Source organism: Podarcis liolepis, assembly GCF_965112155.1.
Source record: "Podarcis liolepis genome assembly, chromosome: 2".
NCBI lineage: Eukaryota > Metazoa > Chordata > Lepidosauria > Squamata > Lacertidae > Podarcis > Podarcis liolepis.
In genome coordinates, this window is record NC_139555.1 from 56,229,021 (window position 1) to 56,252,833 (window position 23,813).

Consider the following 23,813-nt stretch of genomic DNA (forward strand, 5'->3'; position numbering starts at 1 on the left):
CTCCTCCAGCAGAGAAGAGGAGGAGACTGGACGCAGTGCCTCCCGGCTCAGCTGGCCACTTCTTGCCGTGGTGGCCACGGCAGACAAAGTCTCTGGGCGCGGCGCAGTGCTGCTTCAGTGCAGCGTGGTGGAGGCGAGCGAGGGCGGCGAGCTGATGCCGGGAGGTGCCGCATCCAGCCTCTGCCTCTTCCCTGGCGCCCTGGTGCCCTGCGCCACTAGCCTGTATGGGTAAGACACTCTTGGAAGGGAGGAATGGTGATAAACTAACAGGAAGGATTCGAAACCAGCGGGACCAGAAATTCACGGAAGACTGGAGTAAATTTACGGACTATTTGAAAAGTATTTGTGAAGATCAGACGACGTTTGTAGGTTTGCAAGAAGTTTTGTGAGGAGTATTGTTGGAAGTATTGCAAAATTGGAGAAGGGGAAGGATGATTTGTTAAGAGATGTAAAGGCAATATAAAGTTAAGAAATGCATAAGAAGTGGTTAAAATGGTGGGTCATCAGAGGTGCTGATGGAAGTCTAAAAAGATTGTATAAGTGATAAGTTTTGTGGTACATTTTATAATTCATATGTTAAAATCAATAAAAATTAGTTTTTTAAAAAAGGAAGGGAGGAATGGCTGGCTTGGGTGTGAGGGCAGAGACTGTTGCTCTCCTGCTTCTGAATAAGAGAGCAGCCAGTGTGGGTGCAGCAGCAGAGCCAATCAAATCTGACGTTCCTGCTGCTGCTGCACCTGCACTGTGATGACCTCCCTGCTGACTTCATAGTAAGAAGCAGTGAGCTGCAGTGTTCTGAAACCAGCTGAGAAATGCAGCACCACCCATGCTGCTCCACAGGGAGCAATACAAAATTGTTTTAGTGTACTTGGGAAGGGCAGACAATTACCTCTGGGGATAATGGTGGCAGAGGCTGCACAGCTACCAAGCCCACTGCAGATCTTCACAGTGTCAGGTCATAAGAACATCACCTCCCCTCAAAATAAAAAGCTGGTGTTGGTCCCTGGCATTTGCCTCACCCTGCCAGATATTGACCCTGACCCTGTCAGGCTGAGTTGCATCAGGGCATGGGAACTCGGGCGTTGTGCCAAAGGTTTTACAGAAAAGGTGGGTTTTCAGAAAACATGATTGCATAACCCAGGAAACTGCACAAATAAACATTTTACTGAAAAGGGGGAGGGGTTATTGGCTTGTTGTTGCTTTTCTTTTCATTATGTACTTTGTGGTTTTAGATTTTGATTTTATTCTGTGAACTGCCCTGAGACCTGCGGGTATAGGGTGGTATATAAATTCAATAAATAAATAAACAAATAAAATTAAGAAGAAAACACATTTCTCACCATTATGAATGCAAATATTTTGGTCCTAAGGACATTGCATGGATGTAAGTGTGCTGGCGGTTGTGACCTTTGCTTGCTAGCTGGTATCATCGCTAGACGACCTTATAAAATTTCCCTTTCATATTACAGCTAACTATAAGTGAAGGAACTAATCCCAAGGAGAAGGCTTTTGCTCTTATGTCCTGCTTATGGGCTTCTTATAGGTAACTGTGAGAGCAGAATGCTGAACAAGAAGGACCTCTGGGGTGATCCAGCCGATATTCTCTAGATATCGTTCGCCTTCCTTTCCAGTTACAGAAAGGGGTAAGAAGAGGATACACTGTATACTGCATTGTCTTTGTTAAAGAGAATACGACCCTAGCTTTCTGCATAAGGGAAGCAACATTTTAAAATAATGTAAAATATTTGCAAATGGTCCTTTTTAGAAAAATGACAGCCCAGGCAATAAGTGAGAATTATAAGGAGACCAGAAAATGAAACACCCTTAAAAGAATGAAAGTGGTAGAGATGGGGAAGCAGACAATCAGCACACATGAATGACTTCTCTTGCTTTCTTAATTCTTTCCATCCCTTGTCAGTTTTGTTAAGGCATTGTTGGCAGAGGAAGAAACATGTCGCGTGGAAGTCCACATAGCTGAAATTATTCTGAATCTGCTTGGAGCCAAGTCCATAGCATGTGGCATTACATGTGGAAAACTCTCCCTTTGGGCTAAAGGATGCCAGCTGTAATTAAGACCAATGGATGGTGCATCTTCTGATGACTTCTACAGTAACCTACCCAGAATAATTTAGAAAATATATGCAAATAATACATAACCTCTTCAGGCACTTAGCCTGGTGATGAGATGGACTGATGGGCTAAGTGTGCGTAGGGAGGGCTGGCTCCATCTCCTCCAACAAAATTTGAGAATTTAGCACAAAGGTCTGAAGAGGGCAGTTAACCACGTTCAGCTGGTTGTGGTTAGAAGGCTCTGTTTGATCTAGAAACAGCTGAACATGTCCAGAAGCCATATTCCGATCTTAGTGCTACACACCCAAAGATCGGGGTGTGTGTGAGGACATGTCCAGCATGCAGAAGGCATTGAGTTGCCCCCCTGCACACCTTTAGCACTCCCCTGACCAGACTGAATGCCTGAATAGGGCTGTTAGAGCACCCATGTTAACTCCTGACACCTGACAGGTGCTGCAGCTGTGAGTACAAACACCCTCTCATAGTACTGGCTACGAATTGACAAATCATTAGAGGACTAGGCCAGGCACAGGAAAACTCGGCCTTCCAGATGTTTTGGGACTACAACTCCCATCATCCCTGACCACTGGTCCTGTTAGCTAGGGATGATGGGAGCTGTAGTCCCAAAACATCTGGAGGGCCGAGTTTGCCTATGCCTGGACTAGGCTGTTGATGGCTACCAGCTATGAGGGCTGCATTTTCTCTGGGAGGCAGTATGCCTCTGAAAACCAGTTGTTGGAAATTGTGACTGGGGAGAGCAGAGCACTGTGGCAGTCAGGTACATCCCATGGACATCTGGTTGACCATGTGAGAGCAGGATGCTAGACTAGGTGGGTCTGTGACCTGATACAGCAGCCAAGCTCTTTTTTGTTCTTCTGGGTGACACCCTTTGGTGGACAGAACATAATCCATAGAACATCAATAAACTTTTATATAGCTTGTCTAGCATTTTGTTGATGAGAGGGACTCTGCTGATCCTACAGCTCACCAAGTTGGAGATGGAGATCCTTGATTGCCTTTTCCAAAGCAGAAGTGTCCCCAGGTGGAAATGATTACAAGCCCAAGTCCTTTATTAAAGTTGAAAGCAAAAGGGCCCTGCTCAACACAAAGCTGCTTAGTTTTCAAAAGCCCCTTTCCTCTAGTGCATCTGCCTCTGCTATCTGCTCATATTTCTTTGTACATTTTCCTCAGTGGAACCCAGATTACACAGTATGGAGACCAATAATAAAAGCCTCTCCATTTAGTTCCTGAGCTTCAGGTTTAAATTTAGAGCATGTTATCATAGAAGATTGGTTTGGGATATATGATGTGCTCCAGTGACTGAACGAGGAGGGTGACTTCATGCTTTTGGAGAAAGATTTTTACAGATGTGGTCAAAGGAAAATATTCTTCAGAAAAGCCAGCAACATCTGCAGATAGCATGCTGATTATGTCACTGCTGCTGCTCTATAATCTGAGTGAGAGTCTCTGTCCTACACAAAGCAAATGCAGGAGCTGATGGGGCAGGCAAAAGAAAGTACATGCATGTTTTCACTTTCCTGGTGCTTATTTTCAAGTTATTCTGTGGTGTGCATCAGAAGAGCAGAAGGCTGGAGGTCTGCTATCTCTTTGGGAGGGACCCGTTTGATACAAAAGGACACATTTACAATGGATTGCTAAACCTTTATTATGTATAAAGCTAAAGAAGATGCAGTGGAGCTTTCCTCATGCTACAAAATTTTCTGGCTAGTGTAATTCTATAATTTGTTTATTCATTTGGATAAGTAATTGGAATTGTGTTTTTCTAATGGTTGCTGGCTTCACGGTAATCTAGTAATTTCATTTCCTGGGGAGGGCGAGGGAGGGATAGCTTTGTTTGTTTTACTGTTCTTTGATAATTTGTAACAGAGAAGAATCGTAATTAAAAAAAAACCACAAACTGATTTTTTAAAAAACAAAACAAAAACAAAACCCCACAATTCCAAATCTCTCAAATAGTTGAGTAAACCTTAGTCTCTCTCTCTCTCTCTCTCTCTCTCTCTCTCTCTCTCTCTCTCTCTGTATTTTGCTGACTGCACATGAGTCCACTTGAACATTAAACCATGTATTTTACATTTCAGCCATTACTCTTTCACACTGGATGAACAGTTTTAAAAAAATCAAGGGTAGGAGGAGAATAGATATAGTGTCCAGTAGTTGCAGTAACTGTTGTCTGTGGCATATAGATACCAGTTTATATCAAATATCAGATGGAAGACCCATATTAAGTATATATGCCGCACATGGGTGGAACTGCTATGGACACTTCAGGATTTGCATTGTCACTATTCCTTGTGTTGTTACTGCTGTTTAGATGTTTTAAACTGTGTTAACTTCTTGTACATTACCAGTAGTAAAGTATGGAAGTGAGAGCTGGACCATAAAGAAGGCTGATCGCCGAAGAATTGATGCTTTTGAATTGTGGTGCTGGAGGAGACTCTTGAGAGTCCCATGGACTGCAAGAAGATCAGACCTATCCATTCTTAAGGAAATCAGCCCTGAGTGCTCACTGGAAGGACAGATCCTGAAGCTGAGACTCCAATATTTTGGCCACTTCATGAGAAGAGAAGACTCCCTGGAAAAGACCCTGATGTTGGGAAAGATGGAGGGCACAAGGAGAAGGGGGTGACAGAGGACGAGATGGTTGGATATTGTTCTCGAAGCTACCAGCATGAGTCTGACCAAACTGTGGGAGGCAGTGGAAGATAGGAGTGCCTGGCATGCTCTGGTCCATGGGGTCACGAAGAGTCGGACACGACTAAACAACAACAACTTCTTGTTTTATTTTTGTTGTGCTGTGCCTCAGGTTGTTATGTAGAAGGTAGTATATAGGTACATAAATATATAAAGGGTTGAATCCTTTATATATGCAACAGAACTTCCTCTCCATCTCCTCTCCCTGCACACCCCTCCTTTATACAAAACTTCTCCAGAGGAATGTGGGGAAGAAATGCAGAGCAGATTTGGGGGCATGGCAGGGAGAGCAGTTTCAATGCATAAGTTCTTTTCTGCTCCTGCAGTGACTTAGTTGGATGTGGCCCATCATTTATTCCACAGCCATTCTCCCCAACCTCCAAATTCATTTTGACTCCTCTCTCTCTTTGTGAATTCAAGGGTAGAAGAGGAAGGGCTGCTGCCAAAACAGAAATCTATGAAAGCCCTTTAGCTGTGTACCTATAACAGGCTCTTGCTGGATCTCTCCCCACATGTTTCCCTCTCCCCCTGGAGCCTAGTGGTTTTCTGGTGAGAGATGAAACACAGGCTATTCTGTTCCTACTCACTGTTAGCAGTAATCAAAGTCCGGCCAAATGACTGGCAGGTGCGTGAGACTCTTTGGAGAAACTTGTCTAAAAATGTTAGGAAAGAGAAAGAGCTAACATTTCCAAGTTCCAGATGCTCTTCGCTATGCGTGACCTAGCATGATTTGTACTTGTTTATACTCTTTGGACCACCTATCTTGTTAATAGCTCCTCTGCACAATGTCCCGTCCTCCGCTCTTTGCAGACCGTGTTTGTGGTTTTCAGAATGCTTATTTCGGTTATGGCAACATGCGGAAGAAACAGAAGCTAGCAGGTCGCATCTGGCCTTCTTTTGTTCTTTATTGCCACGAAAAATGGAAACACATATTTTGAAGGCATGCACAAATAATGCTTATCTAATTCCAGCTAAAACAAATGCCCTCATCCAGCATCAGGCTCTCGGCTCATGTAAGCAGGCCTCTACGGGGTTATCATCTGCTGTGTGTCAGATGCTGTAAATCTGATGTGTGCTCAAATATGCATCACACTCTACATCTGAGTCCAAGTGCCATCTATCCACTATCCCAGAGGTGTCCAAACCTTTTTCAAAGAGGGCCAGATCTGATGAAGTGAAGGGCCATGAGGGCCGACCAAAGTTGTTGACCTTTTTTAAGGATTTTTGAGCTATTTTTAGGATTGAAGTTGTTGAGGCTTTTTTTGGATTTTACCCCAGGAAATAAACTGCCACAGGGGCCAGATTAAACCAAGTGGCAGGCCAGATTAAGCCCCCAAAACAGACTTTGGACATGCCTGCGCTATCCCATTTACATTACTACCATTTGGAATGCACAGCCCCATCTACAGTCTAATGCAACTAGTCATGGAAAGACCTTTCTAAGCATGATTCAAACTGAATTGCGGTTACTAGCATTAAATACAAAATCTGGTACCATATTGTAATGTGTATGGGTTGCTCGTGCGTAAGTTGCCGCCTCTCCAGGCTTAGTTGCCTTGCTAAACCTTTCAGTCTGGGCAGCCCTTCACTTCGTGGCTGCCTCAGTCGCTAGCAGAATCCGTCAGTGGGCGTTTCTTAAATCTTTTCCAACATAAAAGTTGTTTGACACCCAGTCTCCTCCTACTCTCTCTGCGCATAAGTCTTCTGCGCAGGGTGGGCGTGGGTAGTGGAGGACCCGTGCTCTCCCCACTGGTGTCCGGTGAAGAGTCCTGGAGCCCTCTCGCCGATTCCCCCATCAGCCCCTCTATATCCCTGGTGTTGCGCTGATTTGCTTCCCCATCTGCGGAGCTGCCTCCCTACTGGGCCCTTCTCCAGCATCATTTGAGAGCCTTCCCTCCGCCTCTAGCTCCGATGTCAGTTCCCTGACACATATTTTACAAATATCATATTAGCTGTTACAATCCGTTTGTGCTGTGTAAGGGACAATACAGCTGAGAAAAGAACAGGGTGAAATGGAAACCCCCAGGGTGAATATTCTCCACACAGTCTCTGCAGGATCACTTCTTCTCAGAATATTTGTTACTGCTTTATGACAGCCAGTTTTTCTCTTTGGTCACCCCCATCGCGCCCCTTCTGTTCACTTGCTCTGTATGGTTGCTTTGAATTTCCAGTCCCAAATACTGCCACCCCCAATTCACCCAAGGTCACAGCAAAGTTTAATTTCCCCAGGCCCAAATCCAGCAGTTAACTGAAGGCAGAAGCCTCGCGCTCGATTGAATGGCACGCAGATGCATTTCATTTTTTAATGTTAAAAACTCATAAAGTTCATTTCCCATGCAAAATCTGAATAAAAGTTTTGCATAAACGGCAAATGTTTTGCATGATATGCAGACCAGGCCACCCAGTTCTGAGGTCCTGGAATGTGGCAAAACTCTGCACTGGTTGCTCAAATCCATATCCGGCCTGGTCAGTTCAGTGAACTCAAACTCTTTTGCTGGAGCAGTCTGGCTGTGAGGCCAAATGGAAACCCCCTTATCCCTCAGGCTTGAATTTTCTCCCAGGAGAAGCAGTGCGTAGTCTAACCTTTTAATACCCCCCTCCCTTTCTTGGCATCCTGTCCTGGCTGGCCTCGGATGTTGTCCCACATTCCTCTTAGTCAGAAACAATTAAAGAAAGAAGTAAACTGGCAGGAATAGAGACCGAGGCAGCACAGTGCAGTCAAACATGAAGCGGCGGAAGGGCCTCCGAGAAACCCAGCCAGTTTTATGTAAGGCAAGCCTGGTCATCAAGGAGCTGCTGTGATCATTTACTCGGTGTGCGCAGAATGAGAGCGGGGCTAGGGTGTAAGAGAAAGCACAGAAGCATATCTGGTATGCCTTACCTTGAGGCCCTGGGAAAAAGATACTGCAAACAATCTTGAGCGGAAAACGCAACTGTCGTGGCCCCGCAAGTAGCCATGAAGTGCCAAGTGTGACTGATCCCCTTTGAAAGCTTATTAGTTGCATCAGGGAATTGCTTTGAGGCAAACAATAGCTTGTCCTTTCCCAGCAAAATCGGGGGGGGGGGAGCAAGTCGGGATGGTTTCTGAGGGCTAAACTCAGCAGTCTGTACCAGGCCTTGGCAGTCAGTCCTGGCATGGTAAAAAGTGGCAAAGAGCCAGTCTTGTGTCGCGGCTCCCAGCTGCCAGTTGCTATCCGGAGTTTATGAACTTGTTCCAGTGTCTGTAACAGGGGCTTATTATATTAGGGAGACAGCTCATTAAATCAAAGGGCATTTTCACATGAGTGGCTGATGTGCTTTTGGGGCAGCCACCTTCTGTAATGGAATTGGAAAAACCTATATCGGTGGGAGTGTACAACCATGCTATCTTCTGCCTTCGCTACCGTTGCACATGGCACAGATACCATGTGAAAAGCTCCAGTTCACAGAGGCGAAAATGGCCCCCAATCTTCTTTAAAGTCCCTCAACATGCATAGCAATTTACTTTTTCCATTTTAATATTTATTTAGCTGTGGACTTAATGATTTCTGTTTGGTTGCTATGCTACATGTCTGCATTATCTAGAAACAAACAAATAAATCTTCCCTTTAATAGAAAAAGACATTTAAGTGAATCATTTATTAAAACTCATTAACATCTCTTTACTTGAGTGATAGCTCTGCTTAATTAGCACACAAATCCTTCTTGCATAGGGCGTCGTGTGGCAGGTACACCCACACTCGGAACATTATGTACAGCTCTTGCCTCATTGCATTTGTTAAATCGATTGGACACATCACCCTTCTCCTATGCTATTTCTCAGTTGGCAGATAAATTGGCCCAGATTAGAGCATAGAGGACTTGCCTGAACCACATTTGGGGTTCCTACACCTGTAATCATAGAGTTGGAAGTTCAGTCACCTGCTGCTGAATGAAATCCACTGTTCTAGCATCACTGATATGCCCTGCCGCCTCTCCTTGAAAACTCCGAGGAGAATCTTCTTTTGACAATATTCACAAAGAGAGACAGGAGGGGATAGGCTCTACTATTTTTAATTTTGAGAGCTCAGATTTTGGTGAGATGTACTATTCTGAAATTTTCTCCACAATGGGCCAAAATTAGACAAGGGCTACATAGCAAATGCCGTGTATGGCTGAACATTTATCGCCACATCCAATATGAAGCGACTTTTTGGACAACGACAAGCCACCCTCTTGAATGGGGATGTATTGTGCAGGAAGATATCTGTACATGTGTGGCTGAGACCAAGGTAGCAATGCAACACAAATGCTATCTGCTTCAAGCCCATTTGGAGGACTGTCTTGGTGGGAGGTTATTTTGATTTCAAGTATAAAAGCTGCATTTGGTGGCAAATCCTCTTTACCCTGTGATTTCTGCTCCTCTGCAACATGCAAATATGTTGGAAGATGGTCACCCCTGACTTTCAAAATATATTTTGTCACAGTGTAGACATTTGTATGGGAAGTGAACGAGATACATAGTATAAAGAAGTTTGTGGAAGGGGCTGCAATGGTGATCATTTTGTGTCTTCACCTGGAAGCCTTATGTTGAACTCTGCTGTAGCTACCACGCTCCTGTAATCTGTGCAGTTTCAAAAGCTCAACCCATAACCCATTTTAGGAGTTTTTCCAGACCATCGGTTTATAGTACAATAAATCTACAACTATCATTCCAAAGATCCCGAAATCTTCCCTCAAGATAGCGGCTCTGCCACAATTACAGTGTTTCTTTCAGCCCAGAAGGAGCTCAGAAACTGACAATTTCTCCCAAACTAGAATGCCTTTTGCTGTCTGAAATAATGATTTGGTGAATTTTGTGGTTCCCCTAACACATCAGGTTTCTTTCCTCCTGCTATTGGTGGATGGGGGCATCTCAATATACTGCTGGTTACACACACAAGCTGTGTACACATTCCCAGGATATTGCAGCCTCAATCAGCTTCTTCCTGTCCACACTTACCTGGCAGTAAATTCCACGGGTCCACAAACAGGAAACACACTGCAACTTAAAGGGAACCCTGACCATTAGGTCCAGTCGTGACCAACTCTGGGGTTGCGTGCTTATCTCGCTCTATAGGCCGAGGGAGCCGGCATTTGTCCGCAGACAGCTTCCGGGTCATGTGACCAGCATGACTAAGCCACTTCTGGCGGACCAGCGCAGCACACGGAAACGCCGTTTACCTTCCTGCCAGAGCGGAACCTATTTATCTACTTGCACATGATGTGCTTTCGAACTGCTAGGTGGGAAGGAGCAGGGACCGAGCAACGGGAGCTCACCCCGTCACGGGGATTCGAACCGCTGACCTTCTGATCGGCAAGTCCTAGGCTCTGTGGTTTAACCCACAGCGCCACCCGCATCCCACACTGCAACTTACTTTTAAGTAAATATGCACGGGATTGTCCTACACATCTTGACTATGTTAGGTTAGCTGCACTTTGGTTGGTCTCGTTGACTATATGGTGACACTGTGATTCAGTATTAGTGTTCACTGAAGCTTCTGAACTCCTGTAGTCTGCATGTTCATAGGTGGAGTTTAGCCCAGACATGAAATGTAGCAATAAGAGAGAGTTGCATTTCAAAGACCTACTTAAGCCTTGCCCTTGCCTGTTTTCCTGCTACCCTAACACAACAGGGGATTCCAACCTCATGGTTTTTATTTTGCTAAGTCTGCTGCTTTCAGGAGCATATATAAACCATTGTCTTCGTTTCATGATGCCAAGTCTAGTTGTTCCTGTTTCTTCCGCTCATAGACATGCTGCAGCAGCAAGTTTGTACAGTGCTACCTTGGTTCTCAAAGGCGTTGGTTCTCAAACTCTGAAAACCCGGAAGCAAGTGTTCCAGTTTTTGAACGATTTTTGGAAGCCGAACTTCCGATGTGGTTGTTGGCTATTGTTTCTGGAGCGCCTGCACCAATCAGAAGCTGCAGCTTGGCTTTCAAACATTTCGGAAGTCAAACGGACTTCCAGAACGGATTACATTTGCCATTTTTGTTTTTGAGGCTTTTTCAGTTAAGATGTTTTTGTGACTGTATGGAACCCAGTTCAGCTATTGATTGATTGATTGTGTGACTGCGGAAATGGATACCCCCCCCAATCCAAACAATGACGATCATCAGTGCAGGGAAGAAGAAAAAATGTAATTTTCATTTTTATCATCTACAATACTGTCTTATTTATTTTATAGTACAGTACATTGATTATTGCTTTCATTTTATGGATCAATGGTCTTGTTAGATAGTAAAATGCATGTTAAATTGCTGTTTTAGGCATCGTTTTTAAAAGTCTGGAATGGATTAATTTGTTTTGCATTACTTTCTGTGGGAAAGTGTGGCTTGGTTTTGGAACACTTTGGTTTTGGAACAGACTTCCAGAACAGATGAAGTTTGAGAACCAAGGTACCACTGTACTGTGCTATGGACATGGCCTTTATGCCCATTTCCTTCCTGATCTTTCCCCTTATATATGATTGAATGTAATATGGGCACTTGCCTGTTAACATCTGGATGAAGACCACTGGCGCATTCAGTGCTTCAGAACAGCTGCCTGCTGCAAAACCCTAACAGTTATTAAGAACCAGTTAATTGTGTTAAAAAAGGTATATATACACATTAGATAGTAAGCTGCACTATATATTCAGAATGTTTCAGGTCTGTTTACATGTTTTTATTTGCTTTTCTATTATTCAAGAGGAATTCCTGTTATAGAAGTTAAATATGTGTTCAGAATCAAAGAAAAACAGATTAATAGTAGTGGCAAGGCCCAGGTGGACTGGAATGTATGTACCACATGCAGCATTCTTCAGTGTACAAGTATAAAATATGATATACTGTTGAAAGATTGTTATGGCCTCTGCAGTTGTGATAAAGTTAATTGCCCATTCACAATTAATTTGATAGCCCAAAGGACTAGTAATACATTTAAAGCCTATTACAAACTGTCTCCCTAAAAATGCTTTGCTGCATTACTAAGCAGCCACTTAACAATAATAAAAAAGATTCTTTCTCAGTTGTGCTGGCAGAGGTTTGTAAAGCTGCATTCTCATTTTTGTAATTTGTGACAAGTTCAACACAGCACAAGAAAATACATCTAGAAAGAAGCCAGTTAGCTACAGGATGTTACTGTGCAAGGCAGCTCTCTTGATGTGCCTTGGGAAAATCTGGTGAGTTGTCAATTCATAAAAACACACACATAGCCAGGAGAAAAATGTGTGGAAATTCTGATTCCTAAAAAAAGTGTATTCAGATGGGAGCCCAAGAATGTTTTGTTTCTTTGCCAGGGTTGTTATTTGTAAGAAGTCTGAAAAGATCGCCAAAGAATACCTACCCGAACAGGTTTTTGTGATTTATAATCTCTGGATGCAGGGGTAATGGAACCACTTATGAATTTCTAAGATGGGTACATATTTTAGTACTATTGTAACACATGTGAGGTAGACGGTGGAACCTACAGGGTGAAAAATGGCCTTAGAATTGGAGCTGAATAGGTAACAAAAGGGACTGGTCTGACATGTCAAAAATGTAGGTCTCACATTATATGAGAAAAAGCTGGTTGCATGAGGCTTGTGACACATTCTGTGACTGAGATGTAGGTGGATTCGTTTGTTTACAAACTTCTACTATTTCCTATTTTCTGTTAAGTAACCATATGATTATTATTACACATGCATTAGATAGCGGCCTTTTAGTCTTCATGTTCTCTTGCTGCAAATAGCTGAGTAATGAGAAAATAAGTACGATGAAAATGAGATATACGATTGGCATTTGTAGCTTTTAAACAGATAATAAACATATGTAAGAAGGAGAAGGAAAAACAGGGTCTTCATAGTCCGAGCAAACATGGTGAAACATATGGTTGTGTCTTTTTATTGTATGGGACCATGCTGTGAATTCCTGAAAGAAAGAATTGTTTCAAGTGAGAGGAAGGGACTCGAGGTCTGGTGAAAGAGAAGCAGATTTGATTAAAAAGAAAACTTTGCATTTCTGTAAAAGATTATAGCAAGGCATATGGGTGGCAGGGCCTCCCATCAACTCCTGTAAAATCATGTTATTGCCATCATAGGGAGAATGCCACAAGTCGATGTTGCTAAAAGTTTGCCAGAGGCAGTCACTCAATAGAATTCCAGGATTACAACTGAAGGCAAAGTCCTAGCTGTACGAATGAGAGCTTTGATATTATTGTCATGGGTTTGCAGGGGGCAAGGATCGCCTAAAGTTCCTGGGTGCCAGACCTTAGATTTAAAATGCATGCTAAACAAGGAAATCACCTGGGGACAAGGGCCATCAGTGGAGAATGGCCAGTCACTGACCCTCTGCCTGAGCTCTGGGTAAATAGCAAAGATGGGAAGGAGAGGTTACACAGGAAAAATGCATCCTTTTGAAATGTAGAGGTTGGGGAAGAAGGGAGAGGACTCCATGAACTGCTGTGAAGGCAGAGTCATCTTGGCAGGCTGGGACAGAGGCATGGAGATGGAGGTCAGAGCAAGCTCCTCTTGAGATGTAATGCTCTGAACTCTCTCCAAAGTAGACCCACGGGCAAATATGGGTACAATAAAGTCTCCGCTGTGCCTTGATTTCCCATTTGAAACACAACCCTGGGTTAGTGCCTAGAACATGGGTAGGCAACCTAAGGCCCAGGGGCCAGATCTGGTCCAATCACCTTCTAAATCCGGCCTGCAGACAGTCCGGGAATCAGCGTGTTTTTACATGAGTAGAATGTGCCTTTTTATTTAAAATGCATCTCTGGGTTAGTTGTGGGGCATAGGAATTCATTCTTTCCCCCCCTTCAAAATATAGTCTGGCCCCCCACAAGGTCTGAGGGACAGTGGAGCGGCCCCCTGCTGAAGGTTTGCTGACCCCTGGCCTAGAACCACCTGGAATCTTGCTACCACTCAGCAGAGATTGGGGGTGGCATGCAACCTTTGTAACATTAATTTCAATGAATTTTCCCCAATATATTCTAGCTCCTACAATACAAGATTAATGAGCTTACTTTCTCATGGCAATGAGTGAAAGATGGAAGATAAACTTTAAGGACAGGTTTGCTTAGCCATATGAACGATCAGTTACCTCGTAAAGGGAATATACTGTGTATTTGTTATTGAAAAGAATAACAAGATTCATAAGATGCATTTTCCAGTGCTAGTTAATATAGAAACCCACAAAAAAATAGCTTGGGTCCTTGAGGACCAACAATGTTAATAAACAAAATTAAGATGAATGTTCATGACTATCTCAAAGAAACATGTTTCTGTTAGCAACCAGTAAATAAAACATCAACAATATTTTTATGCCATTAATAAATGATAAACATTTATAATTTTTCAGTTCATTTGTACTGATACGGATCCATCATCAACAACAAAAAACCCCTAGACCAGCAAACTTAAACTACATTGGTGGCAAAGCTGCCTTCAATGTGTTTACAAGAATTTCAAAGTAGAATTTCAAAGATCACCTGATGTTAGATTTGCTAGGACATAATGTGAAAATATTAATGGTTCCAATGCTTAGTAAATCAGTTAGATTAATCGACAAAAATGTTGACCGACTAAAAAGGATTCACCAATTAATGGGTCAAAAGAATTTTAAAAACTGAGATTATTTTTAATAGAGGCACTGTATAACAACTGCAGATGACAAGTTTCACCATAAGAGGAGTCCCTTTTGGGAGAAAGAATGATTTCTTTGAAAATTATCCCTATTGTGGCAGATGTATACATCATCCAAAGGCATTGACGGTATGCTTTTTTAAATCTAATATTTTGCATATACTGTACAACTTTGTGCATATTTAATCAATCAATTAATGAGTTGAACCTCATCTGTTTAATTAGCTAAGGTAACTGGGTAGAAAACACAGAACTGTATTCACTGTAAAGAGCAATATGGATTAACTAACAGCAAATTATTTTTTAGCTTGTTGCCACATTTCTCTCTCTTAATTAAGTTATATTATACCTGTTCACACAGAGCAACGTAGATTCACACTTGTTCTCACTAGCAATGGTGTTCGTGAAATGGATAAGCAATACTGTTTCTAAGCAAAGTACACGTCTTTCCCTTTGGTGTAGGAGTTTATAGTTCCTAAAACAAATGGAACTGTTCTGTTTGCACAAAACCTTAATTGCTTATTATATTTTTAAAAAATTTATACCTGCAGGCCACATAGTGGAACCCTTGGATAATAATGCTGTGAGCGTTGCCTTTCTCTACCCTGAGTTCTGTTGATGTTCTGCTGCCATAAATCTAGAATGGCAAACAGTGAACTCTCCCTTCATTCCCATCTTGGGGGGGGGGGGATTTAAGCAGTCCTGGTTGAATTTCTTATATGTCTGTGTTTTGAGAAAAGCCTATGCCCCCTCAAAGAGCCAAACAACATTGCTGATACAAAGCTTGATGCATCATTCTTTATATTTTTTGGTATTACATGTGCCTAGCACTTAACTAGGAATTGGACCATTACTTGTGCAGAGCCTTCCACTGAACAGAATATGCCCATAGTTTCATTAGAGATTTACATTTCTATGCCACCTTTCCTTCAAGGAGCTCAGGGTGTCCTGCATGGTTTACTCCATTCCCACTTTATCCTCATGACAACCCTGTAAGGTCGGTTAGGCTGAGAGACTGCGACTGTCACATGGTCACAGAGCAAGCTGCATGGCTGAGTGGGGATTTTAATCCTGGCCTCCCAACTCTGAACCACTACATCATACTGGATCCGCTTCCATAAAGTGACCGTATTGCCTAAGATGTAATGCATTCTGTCTTTTTTAAAAATGGTGTATAAGCTGTTGCCAAAATGCAGCTGAGGCTTAAACATTTAGACATAGAAAGTTTATTTCCTCCCCTTTACACTTAGGATTAGCAGTTTGGCTGCCCAGGGCAATCACTGTTTCGGAAAGCACAAGGGCCACTGAGCACTCCACCCTCATTTTCACATCTGGATTGTTTATACTTGAGTTCAGGAGTTGACTTCTGTAAGGTCTCGGTCATATCCTTCTATTCAAAAACTGCAGGGGTTCCCTCCCCCAATAGCTCTGTAATCAGGATTGGTGATGACATAATTCCTCTCAAGAAATGAACAATTTGTGTCTATCACGGCAATTTCAGATGTAACAAATGAATAACAAATGTGCAATTGTTGTGCTACACAATGATTGTCTTGAAAGCTCCTAAATGTCTATGATATTTAGGTCTGATGCCTCACCCTAAGAACAGAATCTGGAATGAATTATTTTTCTTTTCATCCTAGGCTGGATTTAGATGTTCTGCACATAGTGTTGACCAGGTCAACTTCATTGTGTCTGAAAGCAGTTTTAAGTAAAGTGTTTATGGCTGGCATGTAAAGCCTTTTGTTCAAAGCTTTATTAAAAAAAAAGAAAAAGAAAGAATAAATGCAGGTGCCTAGATGATTCAGTAACCAGGAATATCTGCAAAAGAAGCCATGCTTTCTCAAAGATGAGAGACAGAAAACCACATGTACAATATATATATGTGAAATCTTTCTTAAACATTTTTATGCAGGGCACAACAGTGGTTTACACGGTTATAGTTTGGTGCCACAATGGGAATTATATTAGTGTCCCCTTGATCTGGAAAGACCTGAGGAAACTTAACAGGGTCTCCAGCCTGTTCATTACTACCAGTCAATGGGGGACCATCCATTGGGATTCCCAGGATATTTTCTCTGGTATAACAAGAAAGGCAGTATTGGAGCACAAGCCCCAGTGGATAGCTCTAGCTGCTACTGGCAGATATCGCCAGAATGATAAATGTTAATGATTAGTCTTACATGTAATAAATAGTATTGTTTGGAAGTGGCAACCAGGACATTACCTTTTATATATATATATCTGTGTTCTTGCGAGTTCTTTACCTGTTCATTCCGAAGTTTCTTGGTGAAACTCATGCAGCCAGCTTCATATTTAAAATTCTCATTACACGTGGCCTCAGTTTTCTATCACTCTGAAAGCCACAAAGCAATCTTTGTGGCATATCTCTATTACTGACAAAAGTAAATGTGATGCAATGCTTTAAAATGTAAAATGTCAATGTCATTTCTTAAAGTGCCTTCTTTTCATGGAGCTTTCATGCAGTCTTCTTTATATTTTATAATGAGACAGAGGCTGGATCTAGACGCATCAAAGAAGCATTTCAGTTTTAAAACGTTGTAAATTTAAACAGGGAAAACAGATAGAGAAAAACTGGACTCCACGTCGCCACCTGGTGACACAATGTTATATCGCACATACAACGCATATAAATCGCTTTTTCTTTACCAGTCGAGCTGAGTCCAGAATAAAAGAAATACTGGTTTTATATGAAACAGTGTTTTAAAAAGCACCCATATTTACACAGGTTTTGGACTGGGGTATGATGGAAACTATGTGCAGTAAAAAATGAAACAAAACAGAACCCACCCAAACAGCAACACAGCAACCCAAAAGCAAGTGTCAAAAGGCGAGAGAAATCCTTTTCAGAGGCCTTTCAGCACTATCCCCTTGAGATCCCAAGTGCAAACCATTTTATCTCTGAAAAGACATTTTACTGAGACTTGAATAATCAGAGTTGATTACAGCCATGCTTTAAAACAGTGCCTGTGCCTGTGGGTGGGTGTGCCACCTCTTGACCTCTCCAGGAAATAAGAGCATCTATTTAGACAAGTTCAACTTTAGCATTGGGATAAACAGCAACCACATCATATCCTTCTGGCGGCTTAACCCTTTCCTTGGCATGCATTTCACAGTACAGCTGTTCCTCAATGAAGAAGTAGCCCCTTTGCTTCAAGTTGAGGCCGCAGTCATCACACATGAAACATTCTGGATGGTAGAGCTTGTCACGGGCTTTCACTATTGTGCCACTGTCGCAGGAAAGAAGATAAGATTAGAATGCAAACATTTCAAACGATTACTATTCGTTTCAGGTTTTTATTAGTGGCTTGCCTTTTATGGGCCCCACAGAAGGGGCTGTTTACACAAATCTCTCCCCATCTGCAACACAGTATTGTTTCTCCTGTATTGTATAACCTGCCTTAAAGGAATCTGGTGCAGATTATATATATTTATATATATATAAATAGGAGCTGTTCCATTCTGAATGCTGTAGAATAAAATGCTGTGTGTGAAGCACTGTAAGTGTGCAGGACAGTTCTTTCTTGTATGGAGCTTCCACGTGCACTTTGGAGCAACCAAGTGGCTTTGGATCAAGAGGATAACATTGATTAATATTAAAAGCTCTTTGTAACATGCAGCACAAATGCCATGCTACTTGTGTATGTCTCTCCCCCCCCCCCCTTCAAGTAACATTGCCTTATGGAATTACATTATAACAAGATTTTACAGTTAAGCAGGTAGTGTGTTCCTTATTTAGCTTTACCAAAAAGTACCGTACTTTTCCGTGTATAAGACGCCCCCGTGCATAAGACGCTCCTATTTTGGGGGACTCAAAATATAGAAAATGGGGGGAGATTGCCCAGAGTTCTTGAGCTTTTTTGGGGGAAGGATTGCCCAGAGTTGTTGAGCTTCTTATGGGGGGGGGGATTGCTGAAAATCACTCACCTGCCTGAACAATGCTTCCTTTCGCACACGACGCAAAAAAACACCAAATGTTCGACCGCTTGCCTCCAGCAGCAGCCCATCAATGCAAGCCCATGCCGCAGCCATCAATCACTCGCACAGCCACCGCCGACAATCTCTTGCTCATGGCAGCAATCATTCCCCCGTCCCAACACGGCACTACCCGTGTATAAGACGACCCCAATTTTTACACATTAATTCAACTTTAACCCTCCCCCCCTTGTCTTATACATGGAAAAGTATGGTATATTAAACGTCAAGGCTCTTGGGGAGATTCATGTACTTACACAATTCCATTGCCACATCTGGTGCACTCAGGGAGCATCTGTAAGCCAGGCATGGCTCCACCCAATTTGGATACTGGAGATTTAACATGTCTTGGACTCGTCAGCCTGTCATGTTTTTCACCTGCCAAGAATTTAAGACGGCGTTTTTGGAGTTATCTGTTTAAGGGATGTGGAATGTTGCTAACACACAAGCTTCTCAACTGAAGGGGTGATTTATTCTTAAACTCTGACAAAGGATGCACTCCACAGTATCATTACCTGGAAGTAAATTTTATTGGAATCAGTGAGATTTATTTCTGAGTGAACATGGTTAGGACGGGGCTGTAAGTGCTCTGATCCTAGTAGTGTTAGGTAAGCAGGCTCCATATGCTAACAACAATACTTGAAAAAATGAAATGATGGAATGACCATAAGAATAATAAAAAGGCATGCAAACACATGAGCTCTGATTTAAATGGATAAACCAGAGATTGACCTTTTAATGGGAAGCATGCCAAGGAAAAAGAATGAGAGCTGGTACAAAAGAGGCACATACATGAAACCATAGAAGAACAAAAGACATTGTCTAACTTAGTAAGATTTTGATATATGCTCAACCCCATGGAAAAAAGCTTAAAACCTTTTGCTGTGCAAGGGGGGGAAAGCCCAGCAATAACACTGCTAAAGTGCACTTTTACTACTTGAGAGATTTATTTGTTTTATTGAATGTCATGACTCAGGAAGACCTTTAAGAGTCTGTAACAAAAGTAAGGCAGCATGTTAGACGCTGGCTCTTTTCTTGGCGTTCGGTTTTGCTTCATATGTGTTCAAAAACAACCAGAAAAAGGGAAGCAATGAAATCTTTATGTACAAAGGGGTATGTTGGCAAGCTATTGATGCATCCTGTAATGTTCATGTATATATTCACACAAGTGCGTATATTTGGAAATTCACAGCAGTGCTTTTTTTAAAAAGGAATTTTCACTGGTAGGGAATAAACTCAAAATAGGACACTTACATTAAACTTTCATTCAAAAATGAAATAATGAAGCAGCACTATGATACCTGCATTGTAACATCTCTTCATGACTATTAGCCATGCAGACTAGGACTGATGGGACTCCAACATCTGCCACACGATCCCTTCTGCCTCCTTTTTTGAAGTAAATTCACTCAACTACTAATTTGCTTTAGGTGACTATAGCTTCTTGATACATTTACTGCAAAGGTTCCCAGAAGCTCTAGTCCATGATAAAGGCTTCAAAATGGCAGGCAATTTACAGAGCACTTAGTGAAAAGTCTCCTCACCACCTTAGGGAGTGAGGAAGGAGTTTAAAAGTAATGCTGAACTTTGCTGCATTCATGGCTGTTTTTCTCCTTTGTTTCTGCATGCCCACGCTTCTCGCCCCCAAATTTATGTCCCTCAACTTCTCAACTAGGCAGCTACAAAACTCTGCAAAAAGTGATCGAACAACCCCAAACATTCTTTTCTCTGCTTTGTGGTTTGAGGGCTCATCTTTCACGGCTGAGGGGCACCTACCGAGGTAACTGTTATGTTGCCTTACAAATCCTGTCTGATTCCCTGCAGGAAACATTTCTTATTAGAGACACAGTGTGTTGCTACTCATTAAAGAAAAGAAAGAAAAGACCCTAGAGCTCCTGGGGGAGAAACATAACATTCTAAGGAGTTTCTTAACTTCTTTGGGATTGCGTATAGGTACTTCATAAGTGGCTTTGTATCAGAGAGGTTAGACGAATGGAAGATTTAGTTTTAAAGCAACAGAAATGGAAATCCATGTAAGAAAATCGATAAATTAAAACTGAATCATTTAAGTACGAACAATGCATGGGGTGTCATCATTCCAGAAAGCGTCCCTTCAATCATATTTATAAAGCAGATGGAACCCTCTCCCAAGGGAGACTTGGCTGTCCTGCACATTGGTTTCATTCAGGTGTCAGCTAAAAACTCGTTTATTTATGCAGAGCTTCAGAACATAGTGGCTCTATTTGCCTATTTTATCAATGACTGTTGCATTGCATTTTAATGTGTATTTGTGACAGTAACAGTGTTACATTTGTTGAATTATTGATACTTTTAGTTGCCCTGGGGATTTATGTGAGAGTAATTCTCTCTCTCTCTCTCTCTCTCTCTCTCCCATAAAAATTTTAAAATCTTCTTTTTAATCAGTTCAGCACAATTTGAAACTGCTTGTAGGACTTGTAAGACACATTCAGAAGTACACTGGCAGTATAGAAAGGGCAACAGAAGAGCAAAGTCTGAAATATGTGTCTGATCACATTCACCTTTTCTTTTCTTTTCTTTTCTTTTCTTTTCTTTTCTTTTCTTTTCTTTCCTTGTCTCTCTCTCCTCCATCCCATTTGCTTTTAGCTGTGCCCCAAACAAAGAGCAGCCATGGAATCTTAGCCACTTAGTAGTAGTAGTAGTAGTAGTAGTAGTAGTAGTAGTAGTAGTAAAATATTATTTGTACCCCACCCATCTGGCTAAGTTTCCCCACCCACTCTGGGTGGCTTACAGCACATAAAAATTGTAAAATATTAGCCATTAAAAATTTCCTGATACAGGGTTGCCTTCATATGTCTTCTAAAAGTCAGATAGTTGTTTATTTCCTAGACATGTGATGCGAGGGTTTTCCACAGAGAGGGTGCCACCACCAAGAAGGTCCTCTGCCTGGTTCCCTGTAACCTTACTTCTAGCAGGGAGGGAACCGCCAGAAGGCCCTCGGAGCTGGACCTCAGTGTTCAGGCTGAATGATGGAGGTGCAGACACTCCTTCAGATATACTGGGCTGATGCCATTTAGGGCTTTAAAGGTCAGCACCAACACTTTGAATTGTGCTCAGAAACGTACTGGGAGCCAGTGAAGATCATTTAGGACCGGTGTTATATGGTCCCGGCAGCCACTCCCAGTCACCAGTCTAGTTGCCACATTCTGGAATAGTTGTAGTTTCCAAGTCACCTTCAAAGGTAGCCCCACATAGAGCGCATTGCAGTAGTCCAAGTGAGAGATAACTAGAGCATGCACCACTCTGGCAAGACAGTCTGCGGGTAGATAGGGTCTCAGCCTGCGTATCAGATGGAGCTGGTAGACAGCTGCCCTGGACAGCTGCCCATGTGTCAGGCTGTGCACCTGGTCCTTCATGGGCACAATTACTCCTTGTAAGCACCTTTGAAATTTAAAATAAAGTACGGGGGGGGGGATATTAAACAATTTTTTTGAAATGAACATGTTGTGTTCCTTACCATTTTCCCCTGCTTCCAACATGCCTTGCAGATATCGGAAAGATCCTGACTGCTTGGGTTCTGAAACTGGTCTTTCATAATCCTGCAGCATTTTGTACACATCTGAGTCCATGTCAATTCCATTTCTGCTTCTTGGTAGGGACCTCAAAGGGTCAGCACTATTTAAATACAAAATGGAGGTCAAAGGATTGTTGTACACTAGAGAAATAAAATCAGTTCTTTAGGGGGGGAAAGTTAATTCCTTGTGAACTGTGAGGGGTTATTTAAACAAAATTTTCTAGTGCTTCTTGCATCACAAGGCAACAGCGCACTGAATACCCATAACTCACCCCTAAGCAAACCCTATGCTTATTTTAATGGGGATTTAGTTAACAATGCTTCCTTTTCCTGAACTAGCTTTTTATTAATGTAGAGATCATTGTAGAGACTATGAAGGACAAACTTTCTAGCCATACTCTACTTGCCCCTGTGCAGTGGGGCTTGAGTGACCTGTGAACATACGCACCACAGACAGGCCAGCTGCTGCTATTCATTGTGAATTACTATGCCACACATGGATCTTTTTTTTTTAATGCATTAAATTAAATTACTGAAGAACCTGGAAGCCACCCAACCATTGAAAAATATCTGGCAATTAGGGCATTATATGTTTTTTTGCCAAACATGGTCTCAAGGGTACTTTTTAAAAAGTCTTAAAATACTTCCTTGTAGCACATTTCCTCCTGGATTAGTCCACATTTTCTAAAGTACCCATAATATATATTTATTAAAAAGCCTCAAGATTTAAACAATGCTAAAATACTAGGGGTCGGGTTCACGTAACCTCTCCTTCCCCTCCAGGCCCCCTGAAATTGGCTTGTGTGGGTCGGGAGAACTCCCAGAACTGTGTGCAGGGGAGGAGAGGGGGGTCATTCCAATGTATGTGTTCTGCCATCTCTGAACAGCTTCCTGTGCTCATTCCTAAAATGTACAAAGCAGCCTTAGGGCAAATTTGCTTTGAAGGCCCCTAAACATGAGATTTAGCACTTTTATTGGCAATCCTACTTTATGATGATTCTTTAGTGCTCACATTTGTCTTTCCAGTGTGAATTTCATCTATTTGTCCCTAAGCAGCCTTTTTTTAAAGAAAAATGTTTTAAAATTCCATTTTAACAGTATGTTCTAGCAAATTAAACAAGCTGTTTTCTTCAAATGAAATGGGTATGTTTTTGCATGAATGGGTCCCTTTTGTGGCAGTGTTTTGGTCCTAATAATTTGGTATATTTATACAGTGGTACCTTGGGTTACATACGCTTCTGGTTACAGACGCTTCAGGTTACAGACTCCGCTAATCCAGGAATAGTACCTCGGGTTAAGAACTTTGCTTCAGGATGAGAACAGAAATCATGCTCTGGCGGCGTGGCGGCAGCAGGAGGCCCCATTAGCTAAAGTGGTGCTTCAGGTTAAGAATAGTTTCAGGTTAAGAATGGACCTCCGGAACAAATTAAGTACTTAACCTGAGGTACCACAGTATTGTATAAGTATGTCAGCCTCTTTGTTGCTTCACATGCTTTTCAGTTGAAGCAAATAGCAGCTCTGAGGGGGCTGCATGCAATTTTCATTGAAAGAATAGTCCAAGAGAAGGGATTAACCTCCCTGCTGCCACAGTGTAGCCCTCTCCCCACCCACAACAGCTATTCATAAAAATAATCTCCATCACCATGTCATGTTTGACTCTCATACCTGTGGGGAGATGTGATATGCAGGCTACTCATCTGTGATGGTAAACTGGAATCTGCATTGTTGTTTGTATATAGCCGCGTGGGGTTATTGTACTGCACGTTCGATATCTGTTTGTTGTCTGTTGGACTTCCTCCAGGTGAAAATGTCGCTGGTCTTCTATTTGGAACAGGTCCATTATCCTAAACAGGGAAAGAAGCAGAGGTTTTGTAA

The 23,813-nt window shown here is 42.2% G+C and overlaps 1 protein-coding gene across 1 annotated transcript in view; it reads right to left on the bottom strand.

Annotated features, from left to right (window-relative positions):
• Positions 1 to 13,852: 13,852 nt before the first annotated feature.
• PDLIM4 (PDZ and LIM domain 4) overlaps positions 13,853 to 23,813 on the bottom strand; it is a 63,492-nt gene continuing 53,531 nt past the window's right edge. The window contains exons 4-7 of the mRNA XM_083487927.1: positions 23,604 to 23,782; positions 21,882 to 22,039; positions 18,643 to 18,763; positions 13,853 to 17,640 (exon numbers count right to left, since the gene is read on the bottom strand). Coding sequence (XP_083344053.1) covers positions 17,436 to 17,640; positions 18,643 to 18,763; positions 21,882 to 22,039; positions 23,604 to 23,782 — 663 coding nt within the window. The 3' untranslated portion in view covers positions 13,853 to 17,435. The remainder of the gene's footprint in view (positions 17,641 to 18,642; positions 18,764 to 21,881; positions 22,040 to 23,603; positions 23,783 to 23,813) is intronic.